At 36.0% G+C, this 25,778-nt stretch overlaps 1 protein-coding gene across 3 annotated transcripts in view; it reads right to left on the bottom strand.

The window, feature by feature from the left end:
• TNPO1 (transportin 1) overlaps positions 1-25,778 on the bottom strand; it is an 89,139-nt gene that overhangs the window by 14,122 nt on the left and 49,239 nt on the right. For all 3 annotated transcript variants that reach the window (XM_061129567.1, XM_061129568.1, XM_061129569.1), the window contains exons 6-19: positions 25,243-25,376; positions 24,520-24,601; positions 21,258-21,380; positions 19,153-19,271; positions 14,041-14,101; positions 13,029-13,197; positions 8,938-9,090; positions 7,930-8,155; positions 5,571-5,742; positions 4,611-4,697; positions 3,067-3,174; positions 2,777-2,935; positions 2,607-2,694; positions 34-132 (exon numbers count right to left, since the gene is read on the bottom strand). In XM_061129567.1, the coding sequence (XP_060985550.1) occupies positions 34-132; positions 2,607-2,694; positions 2,777-2,935; positions 3,067-3,174; positions 4,611-4,697; positions 5,571-5,742; positions 7,930-8,155; positions 8,938-9,090; positions 13,029-13,197; positions 14,041-14,101; positions 19,153-19,271; positions 21,258-21,380; positions 24,520-24,601; positions 25,243-25,376 (1,780 nt within the window). The remainder of the gene's footprint in view (positions 1-33; positions 133-2,606; positions 2,695-2,776; positions 2,936-3,066; positions 3,175-4,610; positions 4,698-5,570; positions 5,743-7,929; positions 8,156-8,937; positions 9,091-13,028; positions 13,198-14,040; positions 14,102-19,152; positions 19,272-21,257; positions 21,381-24,519; positions 24,602-25,242; positions 25,377-25,778) is intronic.

Consider the following 25,778-nt stretch of genomic DNA (forward strand, 5'->3'; position numbering starts at 1 on the left):
GGCGGGGGGGGGGGGGGGGGGGGGAAATCTTACCCATTTGAATGGAGATCTCTCCAATTGCCCATGTGGCATTATTGCAGACTGAAATGAATTCTGGATTGAGGTTGGTTCCCAATATTGGCATGAAATCGGCTAGGAAAAAAAAAAAAGCTTTTAAACTATGTATTAAACTTCTCAATAGCACTGTTTTGTGCTTTAAAAGAAATCTACCCAATGGAAACTGAAACCTAGACAAAATATAACCTTTAAAAAAACAAAGTGTTGGCAATAATTATCTTAGGAAAATGAAGGAGGAAATATCTGGCCACTGAACTTTCATGTGAAGTAGCCCCAGTTTGGTTTCACTTTAAGTATCATTAAAAAGAGTTGGTCAGAGTAATTTCTCCTGGCATCAGACAGAAAATTTTAAATATTTCACTTTAAAAGTGAAAATATGATACAATAGAACCTTCTTCAAAGCTGGTTTTTCACACACAAAGAATTTTTTAAATCAATGATTTTGGCACGTTTACTCTAATGTCAGATTGTGGTCTCTGAATATCATCCTCCATTTAAAAGGGAAAATGAAAGTTAGGAGTTCATACTGACACTCAAATAACTAACACAAACAAAAACTAAACTCTTGAAATACAATATAGGACTTGTGCAAGATGCTGGAAATCAATTTGTTCCTTTTAAAACTGGTAAATAAAGAGAAAGAATTAAGTAATAATCCTGCCTCATCTGTACGACTTGTCAAAGTTGGTCGCTCACTCATGTTCAACTCTGCGATCCCATGGACTATAGCCTGCCAGGCTCCTCTGTCCATAGGATTTTTCAGGCAAGAAAGCTGGAGTAGGTTGCCATTCCCTTCTCCAGAGGATCTTCCCCACATGAGGACTGAACCTGGGTTTCCTGCATTAAAGGCAGATTCTTTACCATCTGAGCCACCTATGGGCTATAATTTATTGATATGGGAAATATCTCTACATATGTATTCTCTCTACTGAATGAAGAATTAGAATATAATTTTTTAATCCCTAATATACCAGTTGATTTCACAATTTCTCAGTTTTGGCAATACTGATAATCTGGGTCAGATTATTCTATTGTAGGGGGCTGTCTCATGTATTATAGGATATTTAGAAACATTTTTCGCCCCTACCCACCAGACACCAGTAACACATTCCCTGTGCTACAGTGTCTCCAGATATTGCCAATTGCTCTTGAGAAACACTAACCTAGAAAATAATCCACGGTTTGTAACATGAAAAACAGAGAAACAACCAGACATTGTGTATCTCTTGAAGAAGCTATATGATCTATAGTCTTTGAAGAAGGTATATGATCTATAGTCTTAAAAAAAAAAAAAAAAAACTTTTCGTACAAATTTAAACTCAAATACTTCAATCAGGTGGAAAGTATCTGCAGAACAAGGTTTTCCATAAAACAATAATTCACCACACTTTCATTTAGAGTAGGTAGGCTTAAACTTGATGCCTTACTTTAACACATCATAATTAATGTTATTATTCAAGTTCAGAAACACATGACTGAAAAATACAACTGGCAACTGATTGAAGGTCAAAAGATACAACCTTTTGGTTCTGAAATAAGTTCGTTTCTGGGGGATGTGGTATATCACAGTATAACGACAGTTAATAGTGTGTATGCGTGTGTTCAGTCACTCAGTCATGTCCAATTCTTCGTGACCCCATGGACCGTAGGGCCACCAGGCTCCTCTGTCTATGAGATTTTCCTGGAAAGAATACTGGAGTGGGTTGCCATTTCCTTCTCCAGGGGATCTTCCCAACCCAGGGATAGAACCTACCTACATTCTCTGTATTGGCAAGTGAATTCTTTATCACTGAGCCACCTGGGAAGGTCACAGTTAATAATACTGTATTGTTTATTTGAAAGTTGCTAAGACAGTAGATCTTAAAAGTTCTCATCCCCCACATAAAAAGTCTTGATACATGTCAATTACATCTTAAAAAAAAAACTGGAGGGGGGCCTCCCAAAGCACACTGTATCAAATGAAAAAAAAATTAACATGAATATTTTAAACCAAGATTAAATGATGGGATATAGAAACGAAAATGAACCAAAACTTGATTTAATCTATGGGTCTGACAGCAATTCAGGTTACATTATTCAAGCAATCGCTTATTATCTTCACAAAAGGCTAAGACAAACACTATGCCACTAAAACAGAAAAAAAAATTCATTCACTTTTAAGAAAACTGAAATTTCCTATAGTTTATGCTGGTTTATCATGAGAAAACTTGATTATATTATTATTTCTGGGTACCTCTACCAAACAAAGAGGCTATTCAAGAAGTATCTATAAACTAGCATACAGGACCAAGGTTCACAGGTGGGCATGTCCCTTACTCTAAAGCAAATTCAGTCACATTAACACCTAACAAGCTGCTGAAATGATGGTGAATTCAAAGGAACAAGAGAATAGGGGCTTCCAAACCACCTGCTTCAATCAGAGTAGATTTAACCGGTAAAATGTACATTAGTACATGTCAGCATTTCATTAGACTTCAGTTTAATAATAAAACACAGCTGATGAAAGATAATGTTAAAAACCACATTACAGCAATAGAAAATACTCATACCTATACAAGGTTTAACATGCTGAAAGCAAGCTTTTGTCAGGTCACCTAGTAGGGCGAAGGAACTCTGTCGAACCTCTGGCATTTTATCCTGCAAGAAAGAAGCAGAAATTAATCCCAATTTGACACAGAGAACCAAAAGTTTCTATTAGTTTTAATTCAGTAAATCTCACCTGCATGCACTGATACATTAGTGTTAGAATGTTACTTCGTGCTACCAGCTGTTCAATGTTGCCTCCAAGTCCTTCAGCCAGGCCACTGAGTAAATCAAGGGCCACTATCATAAAATCTTTATCTGGAGCCTCATATTGATCTGGTTGAGCATTGTTCAGCTGAAATTACACAATTTTTTGAAAACTTACTTTAAACCAATTACTGAAAAAGTATGTATACATTATGCCTATCCTTAGAAAAACGTTTCCGATGCCAAGAAGGGAAAGATATAAAAAACTTTTTTAAATACCATGGCTTGTGCAAGAGTCTTCTGCACTAGGTTTACACAACGCTGATACACAGGTTCACAGTACGGAAGGAAGCCAGACTGCAGGGCTGTGGCAACTGAAGACAGGCACTAGGAAGGATAAAGGAGATGTATGTAACATTTCCAGGTGTAACTAAGATCATGATAAATGCTTGACAGTATACTCAATAAAATCCCGGTCATTTCTACTCTTCTACAGTATAGCAGTTTCATCTTTTCAAACCTCTCTTTTGGATGCAGTTTTGTTGCTGCTAAGTTTACTAGCTAGTCAAGGAAGGTTTCCTCAAAAAAAAAAAAAAAAAAATGTTAAGGTTTCTATAATGAACGTTATCTTTCAGGAACAAATTTCAGTATTACATATTCCTATTTTTTTCCCCTCAAATATGAGAGATTTATTTATCCTCCCATCTTGGTCAATAATGTGGGTAGATCTTACTGGGCACATTCTGAGCCTTGCCTGGAAGTAAATATATTTAACTATAATTATTCTTTTTATTCTGTTGGGCCAGAATTAGCCATTGCTCTTTGACACAGAAGTTTTTCCTTTGCTGGGTAGGGACCATTCAAGGCAGAAGTGGTGAACCCTGAAATATTAGGGGAGACTAGAATGACTGATCTGGCTCTACCAAAATCAATTCATCCAGATTTAAGTTACCACATTTGAGAATGCATTCAGTTATCTGAAAAGCATATAAACTTGGGGGGAGGGGTGTTTAAAAATAGTAGTTAAATACATGAAAAACAAACCTTCAAACTATATAGAAAAGGTATCAATGCTACTTCACATGTATATGAGTATATATATATATATATATATGCATAAACAAGATAAAAGAATTTAGGCTATATCAATTATGACATGGCTGTATATCTACATAAAGAAATACAGTTAAGTAGAGATGGACATATATATATATACTTATAAGGAAAGATCTCCAAGATAATCTACTATCAAGTAGAACAGGTTAGAAAAACATAAATTCTATAGTTTGTCACTGGGCTTCCCTAGTGGCTCAACGGTAAACAATTCCCCTGCAATGCAGAGACAAAGTTCAATCCCTGGGTCAGGAAGATCCCCTGGAGGAGGACATGGCAACCCACTCCAGTATTCTTGCCAGGAAAAGCCCATACAGTAAAGAGGTACCTGGTGGGCTACCCTACATGTGGTTGCAGAGCTGGACACGACGGAAGAGACTGAGCATACATACTTGGTACAGATGTACCACAGTTCAAGTTATATGGAGTTGCACGTTTATTCAGCATTTTAACAGAAAAGGTTCAGAATGTAAATTAACACTTATTACATATAGTCATTATAGATCTGAACATGTGTTTTTTTTTAAAATGAAAAACAGGTTAGCTAAATGTTGCCAGCTTAGTATACTTCTGGAGAAGGGAATGGCTACCCACTCTAGTATCCTTGCCTGGGGAATTTCATGGACAGGGGAGCCTGGCAGGCTATAGTCCATGGGGTTGCAGAGTCTGATAAAGCTGACTAACACACATACAAATGGTCAGTAAAATACCTCAAGTAAAGGGAAGAGATCTTTATCTTCATCCTTTAACATGTTCCATTTCTGGATCAGTGGAGGCATTAACATCTGGATATATTCCTAAATTACAATGATGAAAAACACAGAAAGCTCCACTATCATATGTAAACAAGTATATGCTGAGTCTATGAAAACTAAAAACCATTTAGAGTAATTGTATAAAATTTTTACACAAAGAATTGTAAGACTTATTCTTTGAACTTTTTTAGTCCCGTGACCTGTGACATGTAATATGACTCGCTGTTCATTAAGTTATAAATGACAATTAAATTTATTAAAGACATTTGTAGAAAAAGATTCATGATCATTTAAATGTTCTAAGACAGAAGAATCAAATCAATAGACAGTCATCATGTAAACAGGGGCATAGATTCCAAGTAGCCTAATCTAAGACATTAGGAAACCTCCTACCAAACAAAACCAAAACCAGCAAAGCAAACCCACAAACAAGTGTCCTGCACCAAGTGTCAAGCACAACCTATAAACACAGACTATTTCTTAAGATGTTTTACAGTGTAATCATAAACATGAAGTCTATTCTTCAGCAGGGGATTTCAAGCTATATTAAAATTCTAATATTACTTAAATCCCATTTAAACAAATCAGATTCATCCATCTCTTCTCAACACTCCTAGAAACAGAGTTGAAATCCAGAGTATAAAACCTTTATCCCCTTTCCTTTAGTCACTCTAAAATGTGTTGGTATATTCATGTGATAAGCTGCTGTAATTTTCACACCCTGCACGTATTTCTTTTTGTAAAGAATTATTTAAAGGTAAGTACACTTGCTATCTTTTTCAGCCCTATATTCTTAAAGCAGCAAACACTAGGTGTTTGTACCTCCCTAAACATTTTAATTTTCAAGTATATGATAACTTATTTAGTATGCTTTCTATTTGATTTTTCTCATAATGGTTCATCATAGATACTTACAGGTTTGTTTAAGTGATGTCCTACTGAGTCTGCTAAAGTTCCTATGGCATCATAAAGAATGAGCAAGTTCTTATGCTGGTATTTACTAAATGCAAAGACCAAGGTATCAAGTATATAAGCAAGGTAAGGAACAAGTTCTGTACAAGCCTCCTCTTCAAGGGTAGCAAAGGCACTATAATTTAAAAAGGGAGAGAGATTACTGTTGTAGAAAAGAAACAGTTCACAATAGAGACAAGAAATTAAGTAGAGAGTTTAAAGAATACTTATTTACATGCACATCTCCCTACCTCACCACACCAGATACTTAGTTTTATCATTTTTTTCCCATTCTCTACCACTTATTTCAAAGAGATCAACACTTATGGCTATCTGCTTAACTACAATGGTAAAATCGAAAACTGTTGGTTCATTCAACAATTTATTTGGTCTTTACTACTTATTTGGTGACTGAGGGCTGGAAACATAGCAACGAACAAAACAATGTCCCCCTTTTCAGGGAGTTTACATTTTACTGATGTTCCAGACTAGTGACACTAGAATTAAAACTGTTAAAACTTACATTACCATATGTAACATAGATAGCCAATGGGAATTTGCTATATGGCTCAGGAAACTCAAACAGGGGCTCTGCATGAACCTAGAGGGATGGGACGGGGCAGGAGATGGCAGCAAGGTTCAAAAGGGAGGGAACATGTGTATACGTGTGGCTGATTCATGCTGAGGTTCGACAGAAAACAACAAAATTTTGTAAAGCAATTATCCTTCAATTAAAAAAAAAAAAAAAACCCAACTCTTCAACCTTCATTTGCATACCAAGTGCCACAAAATGATAGAAGCATTTTTAACAGTGTGTTTGAGACGTCTGAGAACAGAGCAGTATCATGGTCTCGCAAATGTTTCTCTTAGTGGGAGAGGGAATGAGGGGCTGGCAGCCACAAATTTTCAACTATAAGAATAAATTCCAAAGTACCTAATACACAGCATGGTGATGACAGTTAATACAGCATTGAGTCCTTAGAAGTTGCTGAGTAGATCTTAAGCATTCTCACAAAATAGTTACCTATGTTAATCTTGGTGAGTGTTCTACCATATTTACGTGTATCAAATCAACATGTTGTATACTTTTAAGTATATGCAATTATGTTTGCCAATTTTTCTTCAGTAAAGTTTAAAATTTTTTCTCTAAGCCCTATACAATCCATGAGAATGCACAATGCATTTGTTATCAGAAATTTGTTTACTTGTAGCTTATTTGTTAGGACAAATACACAAGAAAGGAACAAACTCTAGGGTCTCAGGGCAATTACTTCAACTTATACCTAAATTTCTCTTGACTTTAAGGTGTATCTGGCCCTTCATTTATAAAATTAAGGTTATATTCTTCTGTCCTAGCCAGGCAGGAATTTCCTAAAATGACAGGCTTAAGCCATTTGTTAATTACAGTCTTGTTCATTAACACTGAACTATATTTCTTTCATGGCACTTTCCACAAATTATATACCTTACTAGCCTATAAATTTTAGATGGCAGAGGGTGTAAGCACATTTTATTATGTCTAACAATTAGTAAAAAAAATCCTGCTGAATGAAACATCTACCAGAAAGCAAACATAATGTGTACCCTCCCTTCCCTTGAAAAAAAATTTGGTGCTATTAACCACCAAAGCTCCCTTGTTTAACTTTCTTTCATATCATTATGAATTAAGACTCTTTCAAATCTGGTAGAGTCTAACTACACTTAAACTTACTTTCCTCTCTTTCAGCAGCTATTTCTTTCTTATTAACAAAGTGAACAGCAGAAGCAATTCTACTTGAAAAATTAAGAACTATAAACATAAATGGCAAGCCTTTTTAGAAGATGAAGATTTATTCCAGAAAACTGAAATATTGATAGTAGTGAAACTGCTGATCTGATGAACAGACAACCCCAAATGCAACTGACAAAAGTGGTTACTGGAGTTGAACCACTTATGGCAGATGGGTGGTCACCACGGGACTTCCTGAGGAGTTATGGAGCTGACTGTAGACTAAAAAAGTCAATCCTGATCAAACTTTTGTATTTCTCCAAGAATAGGACTCTTGCCACAACCACTCCAAATATCTGTGGAAATGAGGATGAAAGATAATGCTAATGTTATAGCCAGTGAGGAAACAAAAATTTGAAGAAAATAGCAAATACAAATCTCTAGTTAAGAGTCTCATTTGGATTTGCAAAACCATCAGCTGGCAGATACGGATAACAAAAATCCCATTAATAGTTTAATATCAACATTTCGTCACAGTCTTGAAAGTTAGTTTCTCCCTGAAATCTTCACACTCCCTTCTCCCACCATTAACAATTTGCTATCAATCTGTCTTACCTGCAGGCAGCTTCTTGTACTCTCTTGTTGCTATCCAGGATACGTTTTAGCAGTTCTGTCATTAATGGCTTCAGGTACGTGTCTGGGGGCTGGCTGACTACCCAGTGTGCATAGCGGCTAAGAGTCCAGCACGTTATGGAACGCACAAGAGCCTTTTTATCAGAGAGGCACTGAATAAGGTGAGGAATGAGCTCAGGCAGGTATGGAATCATGCCTTGCATGCAACCTAGGGGAAAAAAACCCTAAATATTTCAGGAAGGGCCAAATTTGGTTAAAATTATTTCAGTTGAATGCTAAACTGATAGATGCATCCATGAAAAATATTCAATCATTTCCATTCTAATAAGGACATTTAATAATATTTCAAAACTTTTAAATTAACTGAAATGAGAGCTAATTGCTCTTAAGTATCTTCTAGTAGGGTTTGTTGTTCAGTCACCCCCTCATGTCTGACTCTGTGACCCCATGGACTGCAGCACGCCAGGCTTCCCTGTCTTCCTAGTAGGGATAGGAAAGCTCATTTTACTTTTGATACAGAAATCATGCAAAATGCTTCAATTTCTTATAGATAGATATTTACAGCTAGGAAAGAATAATAATTCTTTCTAGGGTCGATGACACTTGACTTACGTTCCTTACACCTAACTATGCAAGTTATTTTTCTAACAGTAGGGATGTTTCTGATACCAGAACCCTCTCATTCTGTTCTCTTCATTATAACAAAAGCATTTGCAAAATATCTGGCTGGGGCTGTAAGTCAGTCTATGGTTGTTTAATAATAATTAACTAGCTTGAAAAGTAAAAACTCATTCTAAGATGGCTTTTAGACTCAAATATTCTTTTTAAGGTTAATGTGGATCACAGTCTATCTACCTCAACTGTCTTATTAGGAACACAAGTCAGTAAACAAAGTATGTGAATTGCTTCTGCTTAACTATTCCTTAAAGTAGCCTTGTCAACATTTACACCTATTGAGGACTTTACAGTTTAAGTCTGACTTAGACTTACCTTCAGCAATTGCTCCTAAAACCAAGATGCCTGATTCTTTAACAACCCATTCATGATGAAAAAGTAGTTCTTTCAAAAGGGGCAAAATATGTGGCAAAAGTTCATCACGATATACATTTGCAAGAACATCTAGGGCGGCTGCAGAACATTTTCCTAAGGAAATATTTAATTCAAAAATGTTATATTAACTTCTACTATCATTCAGTTATGTATCTATAAATCTATCTATATGTAGAGAAAATTTGTTGTATGTAACACATTTTTATCTCTACAAAGTTTTAAATAATTCAATGAAATAGGAGGTAATCACAGGAAAGAAAAAAATTCTATTGACCAAAACACTTCACGACAAGAATCAGTAATCATGAAAGTATTTTATTTTGTATATGACTACCAATTTAAAAAAAAAAAAAAAAAAAAGCTGCTACACTGGTCAGAAATAACACTTTACTCATCAGTAACGATCTTAGTTAAACTGTATGGTAGTTCCACTCATATAAATATTACACTGCCATGAAACAAAATGAAATCTTTTAAGTATTAATACAGGATGAGTTATATGATGTGCAGAAAAGAATCATCAAAGTACACACAATCTGATTTCACTTCTGGAAAATCAGCTTCTCCTCCAAAAAAGAAGATGCAGGCATACCTCAGATAATGCAGGTTCAATTCTAGACCACTGCAATAAAGTGAGTCAAATAAAACTTTTCGTTTCCAAGTACATATAAAAGTTATGCTCAAGTTACAGTGTCATTTATATTAAGTGTGCAATAGTTTTATGTCTAAAAAAACCACGTACACACCTTAATTGATACACATTTTAAGGCTAAAAAAATGTTAACCATTATCTGCAGTTTTACCGTTGCTTCCTTGCTAAACTTAATCATTTCTAACTTTTTATTTAAAGTGAGAGATATGCAACTCTTCCTTTCATTTGAACATACAAGAGGACATTGAAAGGTTATTAACTGGTTTGATTTTAACAGTGTTGCATCTCAGAGAACAGGGAGGCCCAAGGAGAGGGGGAGGGATGGAGAATGGCTTGTGGACAGAGCAGTCAAAACACATACAACATACATACAGTCCTCTGTCTCATGAGCACGGTTCACGGAGCCCCGAAACAATTCTAACAGTTAACACCAAAGATCACTGATGACACACTGTCATGACAAGTGTAATAATAACAAAACAGTTTGAAAAAGAATTACCAAAATGTGACAGAGACACAAAAGCGAGTAAATGCTATTGGAAAAATGGCACCAACAGACTTGATCAATGCAGGGTTGCTAAAAACTTCACTTTATAAAAAAATGCATTATCTATGAAGTATAAGAAAAACTAGAAAATTCTTAAAGAGATGGGAATACCAGACCATCTGACCTGCCTCCTGAGAAATCTGCACGCAGGTCAAGAAGCAACAGTTAGAACTGGACATGGAACAACACACTGGTTCCAAATTGGGAAAAGAGTATGTCAAGGCTGTATACTGTCACCCTGCTTATTTAACTTATCTAACCTCAGATATGCAGATGACACCACCCTAATGGCACAAGGCGAAGAAGAACTAAACAGCCTCTTGATGAAAGTGAAAGAGGAGAGTGAAAAAGTTGGCTTAAAACTCAACATTTAGAAAACGAAGATCACGGCAACTGGTCCCATCAATTCACAGCAAATAGATGGGGAAACAGTGAAAACAGTGACAAACTTTATTTTTGAGGGCTCCAAAATCACTGCAGATGGTGACTGCAGCCATGAAATTAAGAGATGCTTACTCCTTGGAAGGAAAGTTACAACCAACCAAGACAGCATATTAAAAAGCAGAGACATAAAGAAAGCTGAGCACTGAAGAATTGATGCTTTTGAACTGTGGTGTTGGAGAAGACTCTTGAGAGTCCCTTGGACTGCAAGGTAGATCCAACCAGTCCATCCTAAAGGAGATCAGTCCTGAATATTCATTGGAAGGACTGATGCTGAAGCTGACACTCTTAATACTTTGGCCACCTGATGCCGAGAACAGACTCATTTGAAAAGACCCTGATGCTGGGAAAGATTGAAGGTGGGAGAAGGGGACGACAGAGGATGAGATAGTTAGATGGCATCACCGACTCAATGGACATGAGTTTGAGTCAACTCCGGGAGTTGGTGATGGACAGGGAGGCCTGGCGTGCTACAGTCCACGGAGTCACAAAGAGTCGGACACAACTGAGCAACTGAACTGAACTGATGAAGTATAAGAAAGAAAAGCCTGACAGACTAAGGTAAACCCATACAGATAAGCCTGTAGGTGTTTATGGAAAAACATACAGATGAGTGAAAAGAAGCAGCCCCCCTCCCTCCCCAAGGCAACTTAATAACTTTTGCAGTTATCCACATTAAATCTTAATTCATCCTCCCCCTAATCTTACAGTTGGCATACAATGGGAAGTAATTTGTGATAGTAATGAAGACGTTGGGTTTTCCTGTTCTGTAACATACGGGTTCCAGAACTACATGTGCCACCAGTACTAGCTATGCTAACCTTGGGCAAGTTTCTCTTTTTGCAGTATCTTTAGCTACCTAAGGCTGTTGAAAAGACTAAACGTGATATGCATACAAAGCCCTTGGCCTAGGGCTGGGCACACTGGTCACTCTAAGGAACAGTTATAGGGAACTAAATTGGAATAATCAGCATTATTCCAAATGAATGACACAGTTCAGGACGATCATTCACGTCCCTAACCATGCCATCAGTTATTAGAAATCTCAGTCTTCTGAATCACAGAGTGGTTCTTAACTGGTGGTGATTTTGTGTCCCAGTGACCGCCTGGCAATATCTCAAGACACTGCTGCTTGTTGCAATCTTATGTGTGTTCTCCCTCTAATCTCCTGTGCTACTGCCATCTACTGGAGAGAGATCAGGGATGCTGCTCAAAATCCTGTAATAGGCAGGACAAGCCCACAGCAAAGAATTAGTGGCCCAAAACATCCAATGTGCTGTGAACTATAGAAGTAAAGATTTAAAAACCAGCACCCAAGCAAAACTGAAACACAGGTGTCTAGGTTCTCCCCAGATTTATTAATTAGTGTGTGGCCCGCAACGCAGGCTGAACAGATGATGTAGATTTGTAGCTAATGTTGAAAACAGAAATTTTAAAAAGCATATTTGGAAGTTTGGATGAGAAAGGGATTTACATTATCTTAGAAATATGCATGATAAAAAAAAAAAAAAAAAGAAATATGCATGATAATCAACCAATCTTCATGCAAATTATGACATTAAAAAAATAAGTTACAAAAACAGGAAAAGCCATGGCCAACGTTCCTATTCCATATGTATTTTGTATCAAACATACATTTTGCATCCAACAAAACACATTTCCTACATATTTTGTATCCAACAAAACCTATCCCCCTTTGAGAAGCGACACTGTGAGATTAAAGTCTTTTTAAGGAATATGATGACAAGCAAATGAAGAACAGACCCATCAGGAAGAAACAAAACAAACCCACAATAAGATCATTACTTCACATCCAGAAGAAGACACCCAAAAAGCACTGGCAAACATGAGGAGAACCTGTAGCCCTAAGACACTGCTAGGGGGAAAGCAGCCGGCGGAGTAAGTGTGAAAAACAGTCTGGCGGTGCCTCAAAATATTGAACATAAAAGTTTCTATGTGATCCAGCCATCCTATTCCTGGGTATATACCCAAGAGAACCAAAAACTTAGGACCACATATCAAACCTTGTACAACTGTTCATAGCATTACTACTCACAACAGCCAACGAGGAGAAATAAAATGTCCATCTGCTGATGAACAGATAAATCAGTCATAAAGAACCACTTTTTGTATAATTCTACTTACAGAAAATGTCCAGAGGAGTTCAGGAAATGGGAGAAACTACTAAGTATGTAGTTTCTCTTAGGGTGACAAAAATGTTTCAAAATTTACTGAGGTGATGGTTGCACAACTCTATGAATACACTGAAAACCACTAAATTGTATTCTTTTGTATGGTTAAGTGAAGCAGGTATGAGGGCATTGTAGGATGTGAGTTATTTCTCAATTAAACTGTTATCCAAGCAGGCGACTGTGCTTCTCTGTGACTTACTTAGATTCCAGTCAGAAATCGTGTCATCATCATCAATTTCATCATCATCCTCCTCCTCCTCTTCAATTCCATCTTCATCATGCTGCTGAGCCACTGTCCTTGATCGATGAAACCGTGGCCTTATATCTTGTTCACTATCAGGAATTGTTTCATCTTCTTCAACATCACCCTGTGTATTTTTTAAAAGGAAAATTCTGGTTATACTCATTATAAGCTAATAGTATGTATATGGGTAAAAGAATGAGAATATTCAGACAGCATGACGTATGATTCTGAAAAACGGTTGATGCTTGAACAGTATGGGTTTGACCTACAGGCCCACAGATAGTGTGACGGATGATTCTGAAATACAGTTGATGCTTGAACAGTATGGGCATGAACTGCATGTCCAGTTCAAACAGGATGCAGATTTCTCTCCAGTAAATTAAGTATTAGACCACTACACAATCTGTGGTTGGTTGAATTTGCAGATATGGAACCATGGACACGAGGGGCCAACTCTGAAGTTATACAGGGATTTCTGACTGCACTGGAGGTGAGTGCCCCTAATATCCCACTGTTCAAGGGTCAGCTGTATACATCTTCTGCTTGCCCCTGTGTAGAAAATAGCTCTTTGTGAAGGGGAGAACAGGCTATCACATAACCCATGCTAGATTATCAGGGACTTTGAACCACGTAAGACGGTTTCCCAACATCTGGTATAACCTAGAGTATCTGAATCAAATTCAGAACATATTTAAGATAATTTTAAAATGAACCCCAAACAGTCAGAAATATCAGGAAATTCATGCTAACTCACCTAGTGTCACCAACTAGTTAGTTTCAATTAAGCTAGAATCTGCCAGTCAAATTCATTGTGTTTGCTTCTACCTTTGAACTCCATAGCATATTATATAACAGAAAGCTTATTTAAATAGAGCCTACTCTAAATAAATGTCCTATTAATCAAATTCAAAGATCTGTAAGTCAATGAAAATAAACATCCTTATTCATAAGAGGATAGTTTCCTTACCTTAAGTAGGATAATATCTATATCTGAATACTTCATGCCATTCACTAACACAGGGATCAACCTATAAAGACAGAAATTCATGAAGCAAAGATCTAAAGATCTCAAAGTCTCAACAACCTCATGAATACTAATAATACCACCACTACTGTTAATACTGCCTTACAGCTATTCTGTGTCTGCCCTTCTCCAATGATGAGTACTCCTAATACATATCTTAGGCCTTTTAAATACTCATGCATAGAATCTACTGGATGGAATTTTAGAGTGGACAAGATAGCTTGTCAAGAGTGCTTAAAAATAAAAACAATACTTTCGTTTTTTTTGGCAATTTCTCCCCTAAGAATTTATCCCAAATACATGAACAAACATTCCCAATTCTTAAAGACTGATGTTCCGTGATGCAAGACTAAGAACAATGGAAACAATCTAAATGTTCATCACTAAGGGCCTGGTTAAAAATAAATTACAACTGGCAACTCCCCCAAAGTCCAGTGCTTAGAACTCTGTGCTTTCACTGTAGGGGCTTTCACTGTAGTTCCCCTGGTTGGGGAACTAAGATCCTGTAAGGATCTTACTTTTGGATGCACACAGTCATAAACAAAGAAACAAATGACAGTGAAATTGGAAAAACAAAAAAACCACAGGTGCAAAATACATAAGCTCACATCCATTTGTATTAAAAACATTGAGATTCCTAGCCACAGCAATCAGATAAGAAAAAGAAATAAAGGATGCATAATGAAATACAGTATATATTCCTATATACTAACAACAAAAGATCAGAAAGAGAAATTAAGGAAATAATCCCATTTACCATTACATCAAAAAGAATAATACCTAAGAATAAACCTACTCAAGGATGCAAAAGACCAGTATTCAGAAAACTGTAAGATACTGATGAAAGAAATAAAAAAAATGACACAGATGGAGAGATATCCCATGTTCTTTAATTAGAAGAATCACTATAGTCAAAATGACTATACCACCTAAAGCTATCTACAGATTCATTGCAGTCCCTATCAAATTACCAATAATATTTTCCACAGAACTAGAACAAATAATCTCACAATCTGTCTTAAAACACAAAAGACCCTGAATAGCCAGAGCAATCTTGAGAAACAAAGTTGGAGGAATCAGGCTCCCTGACTTCAGACTAACTACAATACTACAGTAATCAAACAGGATGGTACTGGCATATAAACAGAAATATGTTTCAGTCAGACAGGATAGTAAGTCCAGAGATAAACCCATGTATCTATGGTCACCTAATCCATGACAAAGAAGATAAGAATATACAACGGAGAAAAGTGTCTTTAGTAAGTGGTGCCAGGAAAAGTGGACTGCTATACATGTAAAAGAACGGAATTAAACACTCCCTAACACCATACACAAAAATAAACGGATTAAAGACCTAAATTTAAGACCAGACACCATAAAACTTACAGAGGAAAGCATAGGTAGAACACTCTGACATAAATTCCAGCATGATCTTTTTTGATCCACCTCCTAATGAACATAACAAAAACAAACAATGGGGCCTAATTAAACTTTAAAACACTTCTGTACAGCAAAGGAAACCATAAATAAAAAGAAAAGACAATCCTCAGAATGGGAGAAAATAGTAGCAAACAAAGCACACAACAAAGAATTAATCTCTAGAACACACAAATAGCTCATGCAGCTCAAAAAAAAAAAACAAAACAAAAAAACACACAAACAACCCAATCAAAAAGTGCAAGATCTAAACAGACATTTCTCCAAAGACATACAGACAGCAAAAAAGAAAAAGCACATGAAAAGAAGCTCACCGAAAAAAAGAACAAAAATAATGCCATTTGCAGCAACATGGACAGACCTAGAGATCGTCATACTGAGTTAAGTCAAGTCAGAGACAGAAAGACAAATATCATATCACTTATACGTGGAAAGAAAAAAAAAAATGGTAAAATGAACTTACAAAAATAAAGTCACAGATGCAGAAAAAAAGCTTATGGTCACGGGCAGGATAAATTGGGAGATTGGGATTGACTAAACACAGTTTTATATAAAATGGGTTTCCCATGTGGCACAGTGGTAAAGAATCCACCTGCTAATTCAGGAGATACAAGAGATGTAGGTTTGATCCCTAGGCCAGAAAGGTCCCCTGGAGAAGGAAATGGCAACCTACTCTAGTATTCTTGCCTGGGAAATCCCATGGACAGAGCCGCCTGGTGGACTACAGTCCACAGGGTCACAAGAGTTGGATGTGACTGAGTATGACGACAATATTTAAAATAGGTGACTAAGTAGAGCACAGGGAACTCGACTTAAAATTCTGTAATGGCCTATATGGGAAAAGAACCTAAACATGAGTGGATATATGTGCTTGTGTAACTGGTTCACTTTGCTGCACATCTGAAGCTAAAAGAACATTGTAAATCAACTAATCTCCAATAAAAAATTATTTAAAAAATAAGATTACCTATATAATTACTTATATACACAGGCTAACTAGGAAAGCTATACAATAAACCGGTATCTTCAGAAGTGAGTGAGTAGGCTAAAAAGGGACAATATCCATCTTCTACTTTATTTCTAAATGGCTGATATTTTTTACAATGAGCCTATATTCAGTATTTCTATTCCTTTTATTAAAAGAGATGATAGTGTTTAAAATATAAAAACAGAAAATTTGAAGGAATTTATTCAAAAGAAATAATGCAAAAAGGAAAAAAGAGCTTTATGGACAAGATTAGCATTGTCTGTAAAAGTTTAGAAATTTTAATTTTCATTTCTTAAGAAATTTTCAATAAGAAAATAGTTAAGTTAGGATATTATATTCAATCTTAAATATTATGTAGTCACCAAAAGAGAACAATGATGTCTGTAAACATGGAATTTCAAGTATACTGAAATATTTATGACTAGTTAAAAAAATATGTATCAAAACATGTTAGGTAAAGGTCAAAATAACTAACTTTAGTTCCTCTTGCAGCTATGATGGTTTTTACCTTTGACAGGTTTCTTAAACTTTGTTTTCTCACTGTTCAACCATACATACTAAAATTAGTCTAATGAGGACAAAAGGTAGGAGAATACTCTGGAAACATCTAACAATGTCCACAGCCTGCTGCTTCCAAATTCTATCTTTAATTGTTTTGTGTGGCATGGGAAAAGAATGAATAGGCAAAAGAAATTCATACTCATATAAGTACCAGCTGTGGGCTGATTAATAAAGCAACTTCTTTATAATGAGAAAGGTATAATGATCTCTATTTTACAGATGAGTAAGCTAAGGTTCAGGCTTCCCAGGTGGCTCAGTGGTAAAGAATCCACCTGCCAATGCAAGAGATGCAGTTTGATCCCTGGGTCTGGAAGATCCCCTGGAGGAGGGCATGGCAACCCACTCCAGTATTTTTGCCTGGAGAATCCCATGGACAGAGGAGTCTGGTGGGCTACAGACCGTTGTGTCGACCGAACATGCACACATGCATACAGTATTAACACAGAAAAAAACATATTAAAAGACCACAAACCAAACATAACAACTGATTAAAGAGACCACCAATTTATAACTGCTCTTATCATCTCCTAATGTTAGAGCTTAGGTTTGCATTAATAAAATCTCTTCAGCTTTATAAGAATTAATGTCTTTTTTATAAGACTTAGAATTATATGATCCAACAGTAAAAAACAAGCATATGATAAAAGTGGCATCACAAATTAGAGAGAAGAATAAATTTCTTGGTGGGGTGGGGGGTGAGTGGGGGGAATCCATTTAGCATACCTTACACTTTACTCCCAAATAAATTCTAGATTGACTAGAATAAAATATAGGTGGAATTATTTTCTTGGTAAGAACTGACTATATGAAAATGAGAACATCCGAGTATATGAACTTCTGAAAAAAATGTGACTCCACTAATACAACATATTAAAACAAATGGTTTTTTTGTTTGCATATTAGATGGCTAAGATTAGAAAAACTGTAATTAATGGATGGCAAAAGTTGTGACAAGATGAGACACTGCTAGTGTATTATAAGCTGGTATAACTTCACTAGAGAACACCATGATGGAACAGTACTTCAAAGTTTAGTCTAAAGACATGGACGAAAGGGCACAACTTATAATAACTGACAAGAGCCAACCACAAAACAGTAAATCAAAATTTTAAGCAGTAACTATAGATAGATGCCTTATTCATACTATCAAACTTATTTCTTTCCAAAACACTGAATATATGACATCTGGTATACAGTATTGGGCATCCCAGGTGGCTCAGGCTCAATGATAAAGGATCCACCTGCCAATGCAGGAGATGTGGATTCGATCCCTGGGTTGGGAAGATCCCCTGGAGGAGGAAATGGCAACCCACTCCAGAATTCTTGCCTGGGAAATCCCAAGGACAGGGGAGACTGGTGGGCTACAGTCCCTTGAGTCGACTGAACATGCACACATGCATACAGTATTAACACAGAAAAAAACACATTAAAAGACAACAAACCCAAAATAACAACTGATTACTTAAGGGGGTGGAAATCCAATGGAGTTTAAGTTTTCATATAGAAAATTAAGTTTATGAGCCTGTATTTTATTTTCAAAAGAACATGAGCACTACTTTAAAAAATAACTGACTTTAATTGATTTCATATGTATTTCATATATCACTGTTATATACCTAAAAATAATAGCTTTACATCAAATTCAATTTATCTCAATACTGGAAAAATGTATCAAAAAAACTGACTTAACAGCATTCATTGGTTTAAAAGTAGACTTAACAATATGTTAACCAAAAACTGCTTAGCATAACTAGTAAGACCACCTTTTGGTGGGGGGGGGGGGGGGGGGGGGGGGGGGGAAGAGCCCACAGTCAAACTTACAAGATTATAAAAAACTGCCATGAATTATCCAAAATAAGTTATAATTCACAGCATAAACCACCCTCATGTAGTTTAGAAAACAAAAGGAATTGCTTCTTAAAAAAATGTCTTTACTTATACGTATCATCAGTAAAATTAAACTCGACTTCTTTCAACTTCACTACCTGATGGCATAAGTATGCAATCTAAAAATATGAAAACGAGGAATCACTGTTAACAAGACAGCACTGGTAAGAAGAAATACTTACTTGGGAAGATGCCTTATGAGTACATCTTTGCAAATTGGCTGCTCAGCCAAAGTGAGCCAAAATTCGCAGGCTTCTAAAGCCACATTTTCATCTTGATCTTGGGTCCTCTGTAGCATGTACTGTAAGCGAAAGAGCCTTAGTATTAATCAGTTCAAAGCATACAATTAAACCTAATCCAATTTCAGCAAGTTAAGAGTCCTTTGCTATGGGCCTTACCCTTTACAGTAGTTCTCAATTTAGGGTTTGGATTTTTTTAAAAAAAGCCTCCTAATCAATTCTAAAAAGCAGCCAAACTTAAGAACTACTGTTTTAGAATGTTGCCTAATATAAAGTGTCCAATTCATGTCTGTCTGCTTCTCAAAATAAACTCCATTAAACCTTTCATAAAATGGATCATCTTTTTATAATATAACTACCCAGGCTGTCTCTTATAATTACAACTATCCCTTGAACCAACCAAGGGTAGGGATGCCAACCCCTCAAGCAGTCAAAAAAATCCACATATATAGCCAATCTTCCATATATGCAGTTCCTCATCTGCAGTTTCAGCCAATCTTGGGTTATGTAGTACTAGATTTAGTTTAAAAAAAAAAAAAAAAAAAATCTGTCTGTGAGTGGACCCATGCAGTTAAAACCTGTGTTGTTCAAGGGTCAACTATATATATTAATACTTCCAATACTTAAGAAGATATATACATATTATACAAGATTTTTTTTTTAAGAAAGTAGACTTCAACTACAATTTTTAGTTGCCAACAAAATAGGTTTATCATATACTTTGAACATACCAAGCCAAATTCATTTAGTTGGAAGAACATCTATCTGATCTCCCAATCTATCCAAACCTCCTTTAAAAAAAAAATCTCAAAACCAGGAAATTCCCTGGTGATCCAGTGGCTACGACTCAGTGCTCTCTCTGCTGGGGCCCTGGGTTTGATCCCTAGTTGGGGAACTAAGATCCTGCAAGCCGTGCAGCTTGGCAAACCCCACCCCTCCATAAAAACCTTACATGCAAAAACAAAAGAATCAAAGGCATCAATTCCCAATGTACCTGGGGCTGAAACTGGGGTCAAGTGATGCATTCCTGAATGAAACATCTCACATTACAAAATATAGCAACACAACCACTGTGATAGGTCACCCCCTCCCATGTCCTACTACAATGCAGAACATAGCTGAAGAAAGAACTGCAGTCTCACAAATTAGGTTCCCCAGGTGTGACATGACAAATGGTAAAACATTTTTCTTAATTTTCTGGTTAACTCCAAACTCATGAAATTTTCAACCAATGCCACCTGATTCTTCGAAACACTTCAGAGACAATAGATTTATCAGCAAAAATGTCATTTATTCCCATTTTGCTGCTACATATCCTTATCACTACATCTATTTTTCCTAATGTTTTAGAAAAGGAATTGCTGAACATCATGAATGCTATCCTTCCTCTAACAGGCCTTAGAGATGCCATCCTTCAAGTACAACTATGTTCAGTAATATGAAAATTAGGCATGACTCTTCGAGCAATAATGAGTATTGCCCAATAAATTACACTGTCCTAATAGTAAGTTGCTATTATGTATTCCTTACATTAATTATGGCTGACCAGTGATCAATGCACTTACAATATCCTAAAAAAATTATTTTAATCATATAAAAACTGAAAGAGAACCTTTTAAAATCTAAATGGTCTACTAGAACTCACTATAAAGGTTATATATTTTCGACTTAGAAATCTGTTACCATAAATCAAAAGTTGATCAGATCAACTTACCAGTAACGTGTAGAAAACAAACTTTTATCTACTACAATTTTATTGGCCTAAGTCGTATCTAGTAAATACAAATAATCTAAATATTTCCTAGTTACACTACAGTTAAAAGTGATCTACTCCTGTAAATTACTTTCCTCTATAACATCTTAAATCTCATGAAAGAAAAATCACCATAATGATTATTTATAATTTTGAGGCAATCATAACTAATTTTCATAGCCCCCGCCCCACAATGTGACAAATAAGAAAACTGTGATTTCACACTATATGTTTTGTGTCCAAGAATTTCCTTGAGGGGAAGAGGAGGAGAAAGTTTTTAAATTGCTTGTATTACCTCAACTATATTATGCATGTGAGGAAGCAGGCGATCCATCCGAACTTCAAGCAACATTACAAGTGCCCGGCATACATTTTTCCGTACCTCTGGTTCTTCATCACCAGCCAAGGCGAAGAGATTCTATTGCACAAGAAAAATTTTCTTCTAGTTAAATATTCCAGTATATTAGAAAGGTTTATACATAATAATATTACCTGCAAGGTGGTAATATTTAAAGAAACTCTAAGATATAGCACAAATAAAGGCTTATGAATTAATTGGCCCACAGTATTAGATTATAAAGACAAACACAGGAAACTAACTGCCAAAAATTATGACTTCAGTAAATGATCTATAGCCATTCTTTCAAACAAGCGTATGAGTGGCTGTGTTCTGAAGTAATTTTCAGTTTTCGAGAATAAAACCATGTCATTAGGACAGAGGAGCATTCATCCAGCTCACCCAGAAGTAAAGATAATTATTAAAATACAATCTGATTTACCCTTCAAAATTACTGTCAAGAGAGTATTCCTACCAACACTGATTCTTAACAGGTGCATGTTCTGTAAAAGCATCAACAATTGGGACATATATACTGAGCGTTTCTAACAACCTAACCCTAAACTGTTGTTCACTAAGTCAAGCTATTAAAAAATAATAAAGATAGCAATCAATCTGATGCTGTTCTCAACAAGCTTCTCTAAAAGTGAAAAAAAGAAAAAAAAAAATCTGAATGGTTCTCCATTCAGCAACAACTCCAAGATGTTGTTATTCAATTTTACAGATTGAGAGAGAAATGCAAGTTAGACATCATGTAACTTGCAAGCAAGTGGAGGACCTGAAATTGGTTTTCACAAAATTATGGGCAAGTCCACACCCAATTCACTATACCAACAAGCCTTCACTAGAAGTTGTCTCTTGAAGAGGTTCAAGTGGAGATTCGAGAAGAAAAAACAGTAAGCCTTCCCTATCTCACTCCTGAGGCTTTATTTACACACAAACACACAAATTGAAAGCAGCAAAAAAAGAGCTAAAATAATTAAGTAAAATCCAATGTGTCCCACTGTCTCTTCCCAGGACCACAGAAACATCTCCAAATAGATGAATCTGAAATCTTATTACAAAGAAAGGATAAGACAATAGAATAATTTAAATATCAAATGTGACAGTATGTTGCATTGTGAGAACTTTAATTTCTCCAAATCCTGCCTCTATTTCTGAGGCTTTCAAAACTCTGTAGTTGCACTTTTAATTTTAGATAGTCGGAAAGAGTACTGTTTTTCCAGCAGGTGCTGCTTATATACAAGCTTTCATTAAATTTGATGCTGTCTTACACATGAATACCCAGCTTTATCAAGGTATGTTCTAGCCATGTATTAGTGACCAATACACTTTTCATCAATCAACCCTGAGTATTCACTGGAAGGACTAATGCAGAAGCTCCAATACTTTGGCTACCTGATGTGAAAAAACTCACTGGAAAAACCCTGATGCTGGGAAAGACTGAGGGCATGAGAAGCAGGGGTGACACAGAATTGAGACGGTTGGATGGCATCACTGACTCAATGAACATGAGTCTGGGCAAACTCCAGGAGACAGTGAAGGACAGAAAAACCTGGTGTACTACAGTCCATGGAATCACAAAGAGCTGGACACAACTTGGCGACTGAACAACAGCACTTTTCATCAGTACCATCAGACTCGGCAGGCATGACTTCAACCCCTGATAAAACCACTGGTAACTGAAGAAAAGGATGAAGAACTGGGTGAACTTTACTGTGTTATCAAGCAGCAAAGAAGTGTTAATATGGTATTTAACACTAATGGAAAATAATTTTAAATGTCAGGAAATGTTCTTGTTCCACTTGCCAAGTATGGTCCTGTGGAGTTTTTATCTTCAGAAAATTTTATTTTAAATTACATCTCTGTATAAGATGCTGGTGTATCCATCACTGTTCTCTTTAATAATCTATGAAAGAACACTACTGAGTGGAAATACTATTGTTAATTACAACAAAAACTACTATTGCTTCTAAAAATAACAGCAGTAGCTAGCATGTGGAGTGCTTACTTTCCATCAGGCACTGTTCCATTTTTAGCAAATACCTTTATAACAATCCAACAAAGTAGAGTCTATTATTAGCTTTATTAAAAACTGAAAATACCAGTTAAATGATTAAAAACTGAAAATGCCAGTTAAATGAGGTGCCCAAGGTTAACAGCTACTAAGCTGTGGAGCTGGGATCTGAACACAGGCAGTCTTACTCTCCAGACTTTTAATACTACCTACATTAGAAGTAGTCCACTACCCTCTATCCCAAACTAGACTGAAGCAGCTTGAAGCATAAAATTTATGTATTGTTAGCACCAGGCACAGTAGGTACTCAGCAAAATGCATTTAAGATGCATAATTTTGTTTTCAAATGGCTTGAGGACTCTAATGGCTACTACTACTAGTTGATTGGTTTGGCTCAATTCAGTCGCTCTGTCGTTTAAGAAAGAAGTTTGTCAATTTAAGTGATGAGGAAAAAAAGAATTTTCCCTCAGTGCTTTCTGGTAATTTCCCGACAGGAATACCAACAGTATGGTCTCTGGAGGATCTTTTTTTTTTTTAAAAGAACAGCTGAAAAGGAATAGACTAAATTTCATTTGATGAAAATAAAAGTGAAATATTTAAGGAACTTTAATAACCCTTTCAAAATCACTGTTACCGAGCAGAAGTCCCGAAAAGAAACTCCACCGCGTAGAGTTGAATGGCCAAAAAAACTACATCTGTCGTCTTTCCGCTTTTATTAAAAAGTAACTTCAGAACTGCTCACTAAGATGCATCAGTTTTTCTCCCAAACCTCTCATTTTACACTGAAAACCAATGGAAAAAATAGAAGTGCTATCCTTTCAGTCTAAACCTTCAGATTCTTTATCAAATTTACTCAATCTCTTCATGTTCCTATCACAAATGAGCTTGGAGGCTTAATTTCCAGAAATTTTTATAATCAAGGTATCAAACAAACATATATCACAGTGTTTATACAAATAAAAAACTCAGTATGAAAAAAAAAAACAAACTCAGTATGAAAAGAAAAATAGTTTTTTCCCAGTTAACAAGAATTATAAAGTTTATACTGTATCCAATTTTAATACTATCACAAGCAATTTAAATATTGCCAATTCATAATTACAAGCTATTACATTCATAAAATAAAACTATACACAATTAACATTTTCCAGCCTTCTCAAAAGTAAGGTGGGGTGGGGGCGGGGGGGGGGAGGAAAATCTTACCTCAATAAAGGAGTCAATGTGCAACATCAGAGCTTGAGTTCTACTGATGATAAACTGATTAACACATGCAACAGCATGAGACCTAGAAACAAAATTTAAAATATGTTCATTGAAGCTTTTTTCTATTTACAGGAGACTGGCAAGAATTTAATCATTCCTCTATAAAAATATTATGGTGTATGTATAGCCATACGCACACATACACCATTAAGAAGACCGAGTCAAAATTCTCTATGTATTAACATATCCTTCACATTCTTTCTCTGTCAAGTGAAAAATGCAGGTTGTGGAGCAATAATTTGTAAGAAAGTGTAAAAGTGTCTAAAAGGACTTGTTCACTCTCAAGAGGAGGAGGCTGGGTGGGGACACAATGAGAATTACTTTAGATTTAAAAACAATGGGTATGCATTCCTTTTGAGAGGGCTTCCCAGTTGGCTCAGTGGTAAAGAATCCACCTGCAACGCAGGAGACGTAGGTTCGATCCCATTCCATCTCTGGGTTGGGAAGACCCCCTGAGGAGGGCATGGCAACCCACTCCAGTATTCTTGCCTGGAGAATCCCATGGACAGAGGAGCCTGGTGGGCTATAGTCCTTGGGGTCGCAAAGAGGTGGACATGACTTAGCGCAAATGCAATCACAAAAGTACTAGGTAATGCAAAATAAGGGAGTGGTTAGGTTTGTATCAGAGTTTATAAATGAATTTAATACTGGCTATATAGATACCTTATTTTTGGACTACTGTGCTTGAAGAACTGTAAAAATTTGGGAATCATGATGTTGAGAGGACGATCTAAAACATCACTATCTAAAATCTCAGCAGAATCTTCACAAATTTTCTGAAGGGCGCCAAATGCTCCCTGTAAAAGACATTTCGATTATTAGAATTAAAAATGAAGCCATTTTAAAAGCAAATTGAAAAATATTAACTAATTTGTACAGATTAATGTTCTCAGCCCACATAAAATCTGAATCACGAAATCCATATATTTAATCATCAATTTTAAGAAAAATTATACCACTGATTTAAAACCTTAATTTAAACATAATGGCACATTTTAATTTTAGCATTAAATGACTCAGAATTAGAATTTTGGTTGGCAGGGATTGTAAGTAATGACATCTTACTAAAAAACAACTTTTGAAGTATTCTTGTCAATTTTAAATCAACACTAATTTTTCTCTTATTAAATATTGGTATGTTAAAACAATGTAAAACTCTTATGTTTATGTATAGGTCTATTTAACCACTGTATCACTTC

Source organism: Dama dama, chromosome 25 (assembly GCF_033118175.1).
Source record: "Dama dama isolate Ldn47 chromosome 25, ASM3311817v1, whole genome shotgun sequence".
Classification (NCBI taxonomy): domain Eukaryota; kingdom Metazoa; phylum Chordata; class Mammalia; order Artiodactyla; family Cervidae; genus Dama; species Dama dama.